Genomic DNA, 13,797 nt, shown 5'->3' on the forward strand with positions numbered 1-13,797 from the left:
ACCTTAAAAAAAATCCACAGGAACCAGGAAAAAAGGAGAAGATTTCCCCCCCCTACCCTATCCCCAAAAGCACCCTATGCACAAAGGAGTCTTTAAAAAAATAACAATACCACTTTTTTTTTTTTAAGAAAGTTGATTCTTTTTTAAAATTCACAGGCTGTCTTATGTTTCATATATGTTGGTGGAGAGTTTAAAAAATCCATTGATCTTTTTTTTTTTCTTGGCATGTTCAGGAAGCCAAATATTTAAATTTAATTGTTTGTTATTGTCAGGTAGGGCTGAAAACTTGTCAGGGGGGTATCAGTTCTGTCCACAGCTCTTTGAGGCAAACTTAAAAAAAAATGTGTTTTCATATATATATATATATATAATTTTTCATTATGCCTTTTTATTTACCAACTTGCATGATTCATTAATATTGTGTGTGTGCGTGTGTGTGCGTGTGTGTGTGTGAGAGACTCGTATTTTGTTTTTGCCTTTTTTTTTTCAAATATTTTATTTTATTTTCCTCTCGGTGTGATTGTTTCCAAATAAGTTGCTTGCTATACAGAATGGGAGAGGGAGGGGGGGGTCAGTATAAGCCGCAGCCTCGAAGGTTGTTGGCAATGATGATGTCGGTGACGGCGTCGAATACCACCTGGATGTTGTTCGTGTCCGTCGCACAAGTCATGTGACAGTAAATCTCCTTGTTTGGCGAACGGTTTTTACTCTCGAATTGTGCTTGGATGTAAGCTGCAGCATCCTCGTACGTGTTGGGACCTACAAGCACACGGTGAAAGGAGAAGAGAACAGCTCCTGTCAGGGCCTGCGAATCATAGTTTTCTCAACAACAACAAAAAGTAGTAAAGAACATTCTGGCCCAACTTTAACGACGGCCATTTCCACACACGTTGAATAATGCACTTTCAATGCACTTTAGCAATCCTTTGGAAGTGGATTTTTTGTTTCACACATGGAAAAGCAGTTCCAAATGTTCACTAAAGAGTATTGAAAGTGGATTACCCAACGTGTGTGGAAGCAGCCAGTGTGTTGCAAGTGAAATACAAAATCTGTTGGATAAATTCCTCATTGGGGTGCATCCATCCATGCATCCATGAATCCAGCCATCCATCCTCCAAGCAGCCCTTCTCTAGCTTCAGGAGCCTCCCTTCAATTTAAGTACTTGTAAGAACTTACGTTGGAGGAAGGTTCCTTAGATTGGAGGAAAGCTTCAAACTTCAGCCAAAAGTAAAGATGGGGGAGAGCCAGTTTGGTGTACCGGTTAAGAGTGTCAGGACTCCAATCTGGAGAACCGGGTTTGATTCCCCACTCCTCTGCCTGAAGCCAGCTGCGTGACCTTGGGTCAGTCACAGCTCTCTCAGAGCTCTCTCAGCCCCACCCACCTCATAGGGTTATTGTTGTGAGGATAATAAGAACACACTTTGTAAACCTCTGCAGGACAAAGGTTGCCTAGGGGTGAGTGTCAGCAGCTGCTGTCCTGATGGGGAAGGTGGCCTGGGGCTCTGTGGAGGCCCCCCACAGCTGAGGTAGGGCTGTCAAGTCCTCTTACCCTCCTGGTAGGAGGGGAGGGCCTGGCATTTTCCTCACGGATCTTTTTGTGTGAGTTTGCTTCCAGCAGGGTGCAATGTCATCACTTGAGGAAGTGATGTCATAGTTCCCAGAGGGAGTGCACCCACTACGTGCTGTCCCAGGAGGTTTTTTTGCCTCCTGGGCCCGTTCCCCAGGCTTTCCCCCTCTGCTGGCCAGGTTGAGTGGCAGTGGGGGGGGCACAGGCTGGGAGCAGGGGATCCTCTGCCCTCACCGGGGGACCTGGCAGCCCTAAGCTGCGGTTCTGACCAAGGTGGCACTGCAGGGCTTGGGGACAGTGCCTGCTGCTGCAGGGCTAGCGGGGGAAGCAGACAGGAGCACAGCATCACTGGACACGTGGCTTGGAAAACTCTTGGAGATTCAGAGGTGGTTCCTGGGGAGGCCAGAATTTGGGGAGGGGGAGCTCAGCGAGAAGTGATGCCATACATTCTGCCTACTGGAGCAGCCATTTCCTCCAGGGGAACTGATCTCTGTAGCCTGGAGATGAGTTGTAATTCCTGGAGAACACCAGGCCCCTCCTTGAGGGTGGTTTCCCTTGATCAGAAACCGTCCCCAAGGACTGGCACATCTCCTTGGTGGGAACCCACTGCAGAATCCTCTGCCATGCTATTGGCGAGTAGAGCGTGGCACTTAGATCTCCGGTTTAATTCACACCTGCCAATTCATTGCTGAAAGGCAGCAACATCAAGGGTTGACTGCACATCTGGCTCAGTCATTACAGAACAAGCACCAGATTACCAGACTGGGGAGGTCTGCATTCAAATTCCCGGTTTGTCACGAAGCGCCCTGGTGACCTTGGGCCAGTCTCTCAAACTAGCCTATGTCACAGGGTGATTGTGAGGAATAATTGGTAAGGAAACCATGTCCACTTCTCTAAGTTACTTGGAGAAAGGTGGGATAAAAAATATAATAAAGTAGGCACACAATGACAATTATTTATAACTTGTTTATCTAAAATAGTCCCTAGTATGAAAAGCTGTGAAGACACAGGTAAGAAGAACTGACAAAGTTGTTTTCCAGAGTACCAATTTCGAGTCTTTGAAAACAAGGTTGCAAAACTGCGGAGTGTCAGATTTTCTTGTTGTGTGAACCCTTGTCACTCAGTGTACATGCGCTCTACTGCCAAGCTAGGGAAGTCACCATAGTTCAATGGCAAAGCAAATGCTCTGAACGCAGATCATTCTAGCTTTTGTTTCCATTGTCTTTGGTTAAAAGGGTCCCAGGTTAAAAGGGTCCTTTGGTTAAAAGGGTCCTCTGCCTGAGACATGGGAGAGCTGCTTCTAATTAGAATACAACCAGTTGTTCCAATGGTTTGACCCAAAATTAAGCAACTCCATATATTCCTATGGCACCTTAGCAATAAACATGTGAACTGACCATTGGTTGCCTCTAAATGCTGTCGCCCTGTCTAGAGGAGCTACATTAAGGCCGTTATAAGTTCATTGGTTCAGGCTTCCTAAGATCTGACAGGCCCGGTTTTGGCTTGTCACCCTGGGAGTGGAACGTGCAGCTCAGGGCCAAGCTACAAGTGACGAATGACACTTGAACGGCAAGTGGATTGAGTGGAGGGCAAGTGAACAGGGAGAAATACACTTGCTGTTCAAGTGTCATTCGTCACTTGTAGCTTGGCCCTCAGTTAATTAATTGCACCTGTGAGCTGTTGCTCAGACTAGGTGGCCTTGAGGCACAAGGGAGTCTTGGCTCCGCATGTTCTCTTTCCCTGTTCTCAGGCGAGCAACGCTGATAGCGAAGTGTGCCTTGACTGGCTGACATTACTAGAAAAGATGGCTCCTCGCTGCATTCGGTTCCATCTTCCAGCTAACGTCTCATCATCATTCTATGCTACCTTATTCCATCTGCATGTGAGAGATTTTGCTCCATGTCAGGCCTGAGATGACCAGAGTGGCCTGGCATGGCTTATGGACTTTGTTGTGAGTATGAACCCTCAAGCCTCTTCGGAGAAATGCAAGTTAGCGAGCTTATGTCTAGATAGATAGTTTTAGCCAAGAAACAGATAAGTTGTTTGTTATTTTATTGACTTTGCTTGTGCCTTAATAGAGTGGCTCCTGCACCCCTGCACACACTCGCCTACGCTAATAAACAACCATTATATTTACGCCTGTGTCTTGAGTTTCTGACCAGCTGCGTGCAAATCCACCCAGAGTAAAGAACCCGGAGACTGGGAAGTCTCAAACAAATCCTGGTAGTTCAACCCTCCCGGAGGGCTGCCAGGGGGCTGAGTGGCTGGGAGCAGCACTTGGAACGGTGGCCTGGGGGATGAATGCCTAGATATGCCCTCATTCAAAGAGAGAAGTGATCAGTGTGTGGGAACCAGTTTCTATGCACAGATCCTATCAGGAAGAACGACAGACTACAGCCCTTTTCCTTGATGTACTGACTTTGTATGAACTGGGACTGTTTTTCATAGGGTGGAAGTGTTTCCTGCACCTGCCGTCTGAGATGGAACAGCTCCACAGAAACTGTACCAAGATGCTGGTCTGATTTTTTTTGGTGTGCGCGCTCGAGTTCAACATTAAACGACTGAATCTTCTTTCTCTGTGGTTAGAACCTGCCAACATCACAGCTGCTCGGCCAATGGCTGGGGCCCCAGCAGATGACAGATAAGCAGGCAGCCAGGTTTTGTTTAAATTTTCAAGGGAAGATACCTCTCAAGCAGTGCTGGATAAGCCTGGGAACTTTACGCTGAACCATATTCTGGGCCTCAACATACTCAGTCTGATCCATCTGCCACTGATTCTCTGGTCTTAGGCTCCTGTGCTTCTAGGTTCTTGATCAGTGAAGGCGAAGACCTCACATACCTGTGTATTCAGGGAAGCAGATAGTCAGAGGTGATTTCTTGATCTTCTCACCAAACAGGTCTTTCTTGTTGAGGAAGAGGATGATGGAGGTATCGATGAAGAATTTGTTGTTACAGATGGAGTCGAAGAGCATTAAAGACTCATGCATGCGGTTCTATGGCACAGCACGAACCGGAAAAGAAAAAGACAGGGACAGACAAAAGAAAGAGGGAGGGAAAGAGAGAAAGAAAGAGAGAAAGTTAGGCTTAGGAAAAGAAAATTGTTACCAAATGAGCAACTGGGAAAAGCATGAAGAACCATGGCAGAAAAAAAAAACACACCACAGCACAGTTATAGATCAATAAGGCAGTTAAGGTAAGAAGGTGGGGAATTTATTTTATTTTATATATTTTACTTCATTTATACCCCACCTTTCTTCCCCTATGGGAATTCAAAGCGGCTTTCATCATTTATGTTTTCTTTAGCTCAGGTCATCAACTTTTCTTTCTTCAAATAAAAATTATCTTCCAACAATGGTTCTGGGCTGCACAAGAATGGCCCTTTCCCTTCACCAGTTTAAATGTTTGTGACCATTCTGTGTCACCATAGTTGTTGAGCTACAGTACTCTGCCACCTCTTTCTGCAGCATGGCTCCCCTGGATCCCAGTAGGCTGCCTTCCCACTATCCTCTGTGCAATGGATACATGCTTTCAACTTGGTATCCAGTTGCTGCACCATTTCTTCCAAAGGGATTACTTTGTCGGTGAAAATCATACTGAAAGTCTTCCACTGTATGGAGGAAAGCAATTGCAAGTCAAGATTTTGTTGTCTTTCAGGGGAACATGGTGGTCACTAGAAGCAGGTATCTAAGTCAAGGCTGGATCCAAGAAATCAATTTGGTCCCCTGTTTTTGTGAACAGCTGGGCTCAGCAGCTTCTCTGCTGTGTCTCAAATGAACATTCTTCCATTCATTTTAAGAGCATATTGCAACTTCTGGATTTTTAAAATCCACTCCATTAAACACGTTGCCAGACTAGGGGGTGGGGGGCGGGTGAGGAGAGAAATGAGATTCAGTTGCTGGAAATTGGCTGCCAAGAATCCGTATAACACCATTAAGTGGCGACCTTCCACTTTACTGCTTCGCTTGAGTTCCATTACATTAAACGGCAGGGGATATTATGTATGAACCATTTTATGCAAAAGCCATTAGAGGGAAGCTGAACAGGGAAAGCAATCTGGTAAAAGACATGTCGGACCATACTCTGGAAATTTTCCAGCAAAAGGGATGTTCTCCTTTAGAAGAAATGTGTGCATGCAGGGGACAAAAGGTAAAGCCTAACGGCAGTTTGCATAATATTGTTGAATATAAGGGGACTGCTGGATTGGACGCAAGATCCATTCTATAGATCCAGAGGAGTTAGCCGTGTTAGTCTGTAGTCGCAAAATAGTAAAGAGTCCAGTAGCACCTTCAAGACTAACCAACTTTATTGTAGCATCTGACGAAGAGAGCTGTGGTTCTCGAAAGCTTAAGCTACAATAAAGTTGGTTAATCTTAAAGGTACTACTGAACTCAGTCTTTACTAAGATCCATTCTGTTTCCAACAGTGGCTAGCCTGAGAAACTTACAAGCAGGGTGTGAAGACGCAACTCTTCCTGACTGTCCTTAGGATATAGTATAACCAGAAGTACAGTGCCTCTGAATATGGAAGTTCAATTTTTAGCTATCCTGGATAACAGCTATTGATTGGGCCATCAAGCATCTGCAGCTAATTCTCTTTAACAATTGCTATTTAAGCCACTAACTGTCATCATGTCCGAAAATGAATTATACGCCATCTGGAAAATCACTTTTTGTTCTATCTGAATCTTTTTGCAGGGGAATGTCAAAGCAAGGTGAATAATCTCTATTAAACTTCTCCATATTATTCATTCTTAAAAATGTATCCTCTAAGGCAAAACAGGCAAGGTAATTATTTCCCATAGAAATCTCCCACTGGGACTTTTACACAGGGGAAGGTTCCAAACAACAACCAGAGAGGAATGAGAATTTTTTTACTCCCCGTTTTCATCCTTGGAGACATGCGTCATTAAAACACCATTTCTATCAACATGAAGCATTTATTAGCAAAACTGTGCCTTGTTTCTCTTTTCCTTCAACTGACAGCTCAGAATTCCCATTAAACTTATATAGGTTGTTTTTCTTTGCTTATTAATCACGTTTTGTTTGCATAAATTGTGGTGCATTTAAATTTGGTACTTCTGTAAGCCACTTTGGGTCCCTACTCATGAAAAAAATGCGCGGTGATAAATTGGCTAAATAAATGGGTGGTAGAGCATCTGGTTTGGATACAGAAGGCATTTCCAGTTAAAGGGATTTCAGGTGCTGGGAAAGACCCCTTCCTCCCTGAGACCTGGAGAACCACAGCTTGTTGAGACAGAACAATAATGAACTAGACAGACTAATGATCTGACCCAGCACATCCCAGCATACCCCCCAATATCCCAGCATATCCCTCGATACCCCCAGGCAGAAAGACACTCTTTGGGACACAGGTCTTGATTTCCCCCCCCTGCCTTACACAACTATGAATTGTAATTATTGCTGCGTAGGACCATCATAAGAGCGTAACAGCAGAGTCTTAACAACGAAGATAGTAGCAATCCAGCATCTTTCTTTGGAAGTCAACTGAACAGAAACCAATGAGAGGCATGCTTGACCTGATGAGATGTAGCATCTAAAAAGTATTTTATGATGTGCAGGAAAGGAAGATTCCTGCAATATTTCATTTTTGGAAAAAGGCAAATTTAGCCTTCAAGGTTGTGTGTCAGCACCACCTGCACAAAGTTCCAGTATTCAAGGGTCTGAGTTCTAATCTTGGCCACCTATCATTTCCTAGGCATCTTCTGGTTAATGTAACCCCGTTCTTCCTTTTTAGAGTGTAAGTTCTTTTCTCCTGCCACCTATTGCTCACCCAAACATTCCACATTCTTCTAACCATCTTTTCCAAATAGAATACAAGCGCGGAACATTTAAGCAAAATAAAAATATCAGCATACGTTCTATTAAGCAGAATCAATTTCTTTCCAGCAGGCACTTGGAGGATAACAGCACAAGTTTTACGGTCTCAGATTTCTTCCCAAAAGGCCTTTATCCCCAATAGAGCCCCAAAGCAGCTTACACTGTTCTCCTTTACACACAACAAATCTGTAAGGTAGGTTAAGCTGAGTGTGTGTGAACGGTCCAAGGTCAACCAGCAAACTTCCAAGGATTCAAAAGGGGATTCACACCTGGGTGTCCCAGATCCTGGTCTAATACTGTAATCACTGCACCATACTAGCGCTTGATCAACAATAGACTTGTTTTATGAGGCTACAAAAACAGAATATATTTCCAGGGGGGCGGGTGGTGGTGGAAATCTCCTATAATAATATCCTATACATCCGCCTCTCTCTTTTTCCCAGTCATCCTTATTCTGGTCATATGGGAGGCCAAGGGTTGGATCCATCCAGCTTCTTCACTCAATCTCACTCAATAGCCCTTGTTCCACAAGACAGATTTGGGAGGCAATAGCTCCTACTGCACTTAAATAATTTGTAAAACCATAAATAAACAAAAACAGACATACAAATAGCATGGATTTATAAATATAGTTCCTTGGATGGCACCATACTAAAAAAAAAATCTAGTAAGTGTCCAGATTGTGATTTCAATCATTGCCAAACTGATGAAACAATAGAAAAAATACCTTTGCCTGGGTCCTTCCCCAGTTTAATAATCCCACAGTGTGGACAGAGGGGAGTGAATTGCTTTGTGTATGCTGGTGCGTATACATCTATACCGCACTCTTAAATTAGCTTCATGCCAGTTTCACTACTACTGTGGAATTCTGAGAAATAATAGTTGTGTGATAGTGCTGACAATCCTTTTTCAGAGTCCAAAGCATCTCACAGAACTATAATTCCATGGGAATTGGGAGGAATGTGTGTTTGGGAATGGCATCGGTTTTGTGGTTGTAGTGCAGACATGCCCACGTGTCTCTGTACAAGCCACAACATCAAAAAAGCTGGAAATCTAGTTTTGCAGCTGTTTGTCTTTGCAATGCCACAAGATTATTTTGTGTTGTACCTGAAACAGATAAAAAGATAGCTACCTCTTTGAAATTTTGCAAGTTCATGGAGGAGGAGCAGGGAGAAATATTCTTGATATTTTTCTGTTTCGGAACCAGGCGTTTCTTTGACCAGCACTAATGCAATGCATTTTGATTAGTGTTTTGAGCCGGATAACAATGACTTGGACAAAACTGAGTTTGTGGAATACCTACCTGTGTCAGCTAGTCAATGAATGTTGGGTTGCTGCAGACATAAACACTTGTGGCTCTGCATCAGTGCATGTGTGCATACCTATACCCTCTCCACATGTTCAGCCATGCAGAAATGAATGTATGGAAGGGGGAGCAGGATTGGGCCTGCTGGACATGCCTCTGAATTCATCCAAACCTGTGATGAGAGTCAATGCGAACATGTTTGGATGAACCACATAATCAAGAGTCAGGTCAGCAGGAACAAATCAGGTCTCCTCTATGTGTTCGATTTCAATATGGGTGAATGTGCGGAAAGGGCTATCCAAATGCAATACAAATACAGAGACATTTCCCATTGATTCTGTGTGCTCCTGCATTCCTTACTTCCCCAGGAATACAGCCTTTTATACCAAAGACTAAACATCTTGGCTTGATTTAAGACACACATCTGCAAAATCACAATTATAGAAGGAGGCCACTTGTGAACATACGTTTAGTTGACCTTCCTATCTCTATCATATCCATTCAGATTACGCAGGAAAGATTCCAAAGTGTTAATAAATTAACAATTGCTTTGAAAATGTCCCGGGAGAGGAAGGCCCAATAAAATCTCTCACACACTAGAAAAGAGCTGGCACTTTATTAACATTTGGTAACTAATAAATACATTACTGACAGCCAATAAATTATTACAATAAGAATTAAAAGGACCTATTAAATCGACAATCATTCATACTCCATATGAAATGACAGTTAATATGGTTCAGACCCAATGAACATGCAAGGGAAGAAAAAAAACCTCTCTGCAAGGAAGTGGCAAAGAAAGGAGATTTTTTAATGAGTTTCAGCACTGCAGTGTGTGTGTGTGTGTGTGTGTGTGTGCGTGCGCGCGCGTGAATAGAGTACAGGAACAGAAGGGGCAGAAAGAGAGTAAAGCAAGAAAAAGGGCTGCTGGTATATACAATCCTAGAAAATGTGGTGCGTTAAGGACAAAGGGGAAATGGCTGGCTAGATCAAGGCAGGGGTAGGGAATGCATGTACAGAATCAGATTTCAATGTGCATAGATCAATCTGGATGGTGATGTGGCATGCCAACAGATGCGTTACACTGGATCCTCTGATCCAGCTTTATATATGTAGCCAATAGCCCTTTTCAGACATGGCAACTGCGTGTACAGGGAGACTACCAAGGGCATGTATTAGAAGTACACCCGACCCGACCCTGCTGGTATACGTGGTGATCATGTTGTATGGACAGGGGCAATGCACATATTTACCATGTGCCTCGGTACATGTGCACCATAACTCCTGAAAAATCCATTTGTCAGTTCACATGTGCCAGAGCTATACATGCATGGTAAATATGTCCATTACACACATGCATATTGAAAGGATCTACGCCTGGTTGTTAGGCTTATGGTATGTACAAAAGGCTAGGGCAGGGGCAATTGAGGCCACTAGCATTTCAGGAGGGGGAGAGGAGGCTGTAGTGGGAGGCAGATTTATTCTTCCTTCCCAGCTCCCACACTGACGGATTGGGACAATTGTTGACTTTCTCACAGGGCTTCCTAGTGTGCAGTTAGACCTGGGCTGTAAAACTCTACGAAGAGTTACAGCCTTCTAAGCCCATTTACGTTGATGGGCTTAGAAAGGTGTAACTCTGTGTAGGACTGCACAATTAATCCTTATCCAAAGGCCAACTCTAAGGGTTTATATATTACAGGAGGAGGATTTGGGATTTTTTTTTTTTAAAAAGGAACCAGTGACATTTTGGTGTTAAAATATCAGCCACTACAAGAAGTCTATTTTGATTATCCAAGTTCAGTGGCTCACATGCGGCTATACCTGCAAGGGGGGTGGTGGTAAAGGTGGATCCTTGGTCTGGAAAGGTTGAAGACCACAAGTGCTCGCACATGGGCAGTGGTAAACTTCATAAGCATGATCTCATGCTTTATCTCGCTTAATCCTCACATTAACTGCACAAAATAAATTGGTATTCTTGTTCCCCCTCTTGCACAAGGGGTGCATGACAGAGGAGACAGCTGCTTTTCTGAGGCCACCAAGTTAAGTTCATAGCTGAGCTGACCTTTGAACCAGGGACTTCACAGTGCGCTGTGCTGCATGTGGCACCGACTTTTCAGACGTGACGCCTGTAGAGGGTTTCATTATTTTTATTACGCCCCCATTTTCATGTTCGTTTATCTCTGGATTAGTAGGTTTTTGTCCTGCATTTTCAAAATATTTTAATGATGCCGTATCTTAATGCACGGGGACAGATCCCACTGATTTATTCCACTACCGGAAATGCTTTCCTCCGGCTGAAATAGCCTCCCGATTCAAGTGTCTCAGAAAAGCTTTCATTTTTTTTTCAAGCAACAGGAAAAAAAAAAGAACTATATTATTGGGGACAGCATGGAATCCCTATTACAAGTGCCCTATTATTAGGGCTGAATCCAAATTTTGCCAATGAACTTTTCCAACTTGAAATAGGAGGAACTGGGATGTGCGTGCGTGTGAAATGTATTTATTTACTTTATTTATACCCCACCTTTCTCCCCCAATGGGTATCCAAGGTGGCTGACATCATTCTCCTCTCCTCTATTTTATTCCCACAACAACTGAATGAGGTAAATTAGGCTGAAAGTGTGTGACTGGCCCAGCAAGCTTCCATGGCAGAGGGTGGATTTGAACACGGTTCTTCCCAGGGCTTTTTTTCTGGGAAAAGAGGTGGTGGAACTCAGGACTGCACAACGATGTCACTTTGGGTCAGCTGGAACAAGGGGGGGAGTTTGTTAAAGTTTAAATCACTCTCGGCGAAAATGGTCACATGGCCAGTGGCCCTGCCCCCTGATCTCCAGACAGAGGGGAGTTGAGATTGCCCAAGCAGCACAGAGGGCAATCTAAACTCCCCTCTGTCTGGAGATCAGGGGGCGGGGCCACCGGCCATGTGACCATTTTCAAGAGGTTCCGGAACTCCGTTCCACCGCGTTCCAGCTGAAATAAAGCCCTGGTTCTTCCAGATCCTAGTCCAACACACTAATCACTACACTATGCTGGAAAGGTGCACAAGAGCCTCCTTCCCACCTCCTTCAACCCTTTCATTGCCTTTTTCATGGGGGCTTGATAGCAACAACTCTGCTTTCTGCAGCTGTAGGGTGGCTTCCCCCTGCCTTTGTTTTCTTCAACAAGAAGATACCAGGATGGGGTCACACAGCAGAACATGATGTCCTCTGCTGCCAGGTGGGGCACATACTTTGGTCATTCAAAAAAAGGTCATTGGAAGAGGGGGGGTCTTATTTGTATGCTGCAAAGACAGTAATGAAGAATGAGGAAGGACAGACTTTTTGCAGCTTGCCATTGCAAGGGATAATCAAGATTTTAATTTCGATTGGCTCACCCGGACGTCTTCCATTCTAGAAACATTTGCAATACATCTTGGGTGGGCATTTTTTTAAAAAAAGGTGATGCAAGAGTGGCCGTTTCCACACGGCTTACCTTGTTCCGGAAAACAGTGAAATCTCGCATGAAATCGTGCGAGAAGATGCAATAACAGCGTCTTCTCGAGAGATTTCGTGTGAGATTTCGCTGTTTTCCGGAACAAGGTAAGCCGTGTGGAAACGGCCAGAGTCTAGAGTGAACAGCAAGGTGAACAGCATAGAAGGTGGTGGTGAAGATAACCAGCAGGTTAAACTAAAAAGGGAGCTAGCCATTCTTTTTTCCCCTCCGAGCATGTCTGCTCCAGACAATAGACTTATCCTTTCCTTCTCTTGGATCAGGATTTTTGAATAGTCACCCTCCTTTCCTCTCTAGATTTTTTTTGCAATTCAGAGAGGGGCTTTTTTTGTGTGGGGGCAAAAACTGGGAGTGAGCTTTGGAAATGTGGATTTCAGCTATAAGAACAGGAAACAGCAGTTTTGGCTAAATAGGTGGTAGACTGCAAAAATGCTGAACATAACCTTCTAACTGCCATTCTATGCCTATTGGGCTAAAGATTTTCTTTGTAGAACGATAAAGGCTTTTTTTTAGGTGAGGAACCTCAGGTCCTTCCTTCCTTCCTAGCAAGTTTCTAGTCCATATGACTGTGAAGATATACCTGAACTAAGCGAAATAAGATACTTAAGTGGATCCTACCCCATCCTATCAGTCTACTGAGATCTTCCTCCAAATTAAGTGGTGCTGCGTCCGGCAGAAGAGCCAAGTAAGTTGGAGGAAAGCTCCTTACACTGGAGGAAGGCTTCAAACTTTCTCCGAGGAGGGTAGGATCCGTCCCACTCAGTGGTTGAGGGAGCAACATTAAAAACTGAAAAAACTTAAGCAAAATAGTAAACAAAAATATTTTGCACAATTAGAGAAAGCTCGCCACTTTGTCAATGTGATTAAAAGACAGAGATGGGGTTTCTCAAGGCTGGAGAAGGCATTTGCACCAAACGTACCAGATGGCTGTTCCTGAATATGGCCCCGCAGGCATTATTTTGGCACTGAATTGTGATTTATGGCCCAAAATGTGAAGGGGATGAGCAGAGCTAAATGAGTAATAGGTCTGCTCCCATTTCTTTCCCCACAGAATGGCAATGAAAAAAATGACTTTTGGTCGATGATTTGGCACCATTTGTAGAATATGAAAATGCCCCCCCCCCCGCAATGGCACAGCAGTACAAGTGTACTAAAGTCATCTTTTGATCAACACCCTGTTGGATTGCCATGAAATGCAAAGAACAGTAGGTGAAAGAAAAGAGCTGTAAAACATTGCGTATCTTTTGACACCATCTATACAAGACAACATCCATCTACAAGCTCCTGCTGGCTCATTCTGAGTTGAACACTGATTCCGCACACGTTGGATAATGCACTTTCAATGCACTTTAGCAATCGTTTAGAAGTGGATTTTTTGTTTCACACATGAAAAATTCCATTCCAAATGGTCTCTAAAGAGGATTGAAAGTGCATTATCCAATGTATGCGGAATTAACATGGACTAGGATCCCCTTATAAGTATGCCCTGAAGAGGCAAGGAAATATCCACTTGCTAATCTTGAGCTCTCCAAATTAACAATGTCAAAGGCAGGGAGGTTAAAGATTACTAGAACGGAATAGCTTGTCTATGTTAGGTA

At 43.8% G+C, this 13,797-nt stretch overlaps 1 protein-coding gene across 1 annotated transcript; it reads right to left on the reverse strand.

Annotated features, from left to right (window-relative positions):
• Window positions 1-215: 215 nt before the first annotated feature.
• On the reverse strand, window positions 216-4,332 carry LOC129343864 (guanine nucleotide-binding protein G(o) subunit alpha-like). The gene is made up of 2 exons (XM_055000247.1): window positions 4,254-4,332; window positions 216-759 (listed from the first exon to the last, which is right to left on the reverse strand). Exons 1-2 carry the CDS (start codon window positions 4,330-4,332, stop codon window positions 572-574), a joined length of 267 nt encoding a protein of 88 aa, XP_054856222.1. The 3' UTR covers window positions 216-571.
• Between the last annotated feature and the right edge of the window lie 9,465 nt (window positions 4,333-13,797).

Source organism: Eublepharis macularius, chromosome 16 (assembly GCF_028583425.1).
Source record: "Eublepharis macularius isolate TG4126 chromosome 16, MPM_Emac_v1.0, whole genome shotgun sequence".
NCBI lineage: Eukaryota > Metazoa > Chordata > Lepidosauria > Squamata > Eublepharidae > Eublepharis > Eublepharis macularius.

Excerpts from the sequence above, each read along its gene's own strand:
- LOC129343864 (XM_055000247.1), bottom strand. The coding sequence starts at position 4,332 with ATGGATCAGACTGAGTATGTTGAGGCCCAGAATATGGTTCAGCGTAAA. Across the intron at positions 760-4,253 it reads TATCCAGCACTGCTTGAGAG|GTCCCAACACGTACGAGGAT; the intron begins GTATCTTCCCTT and ends GTGTGCTTGTAG.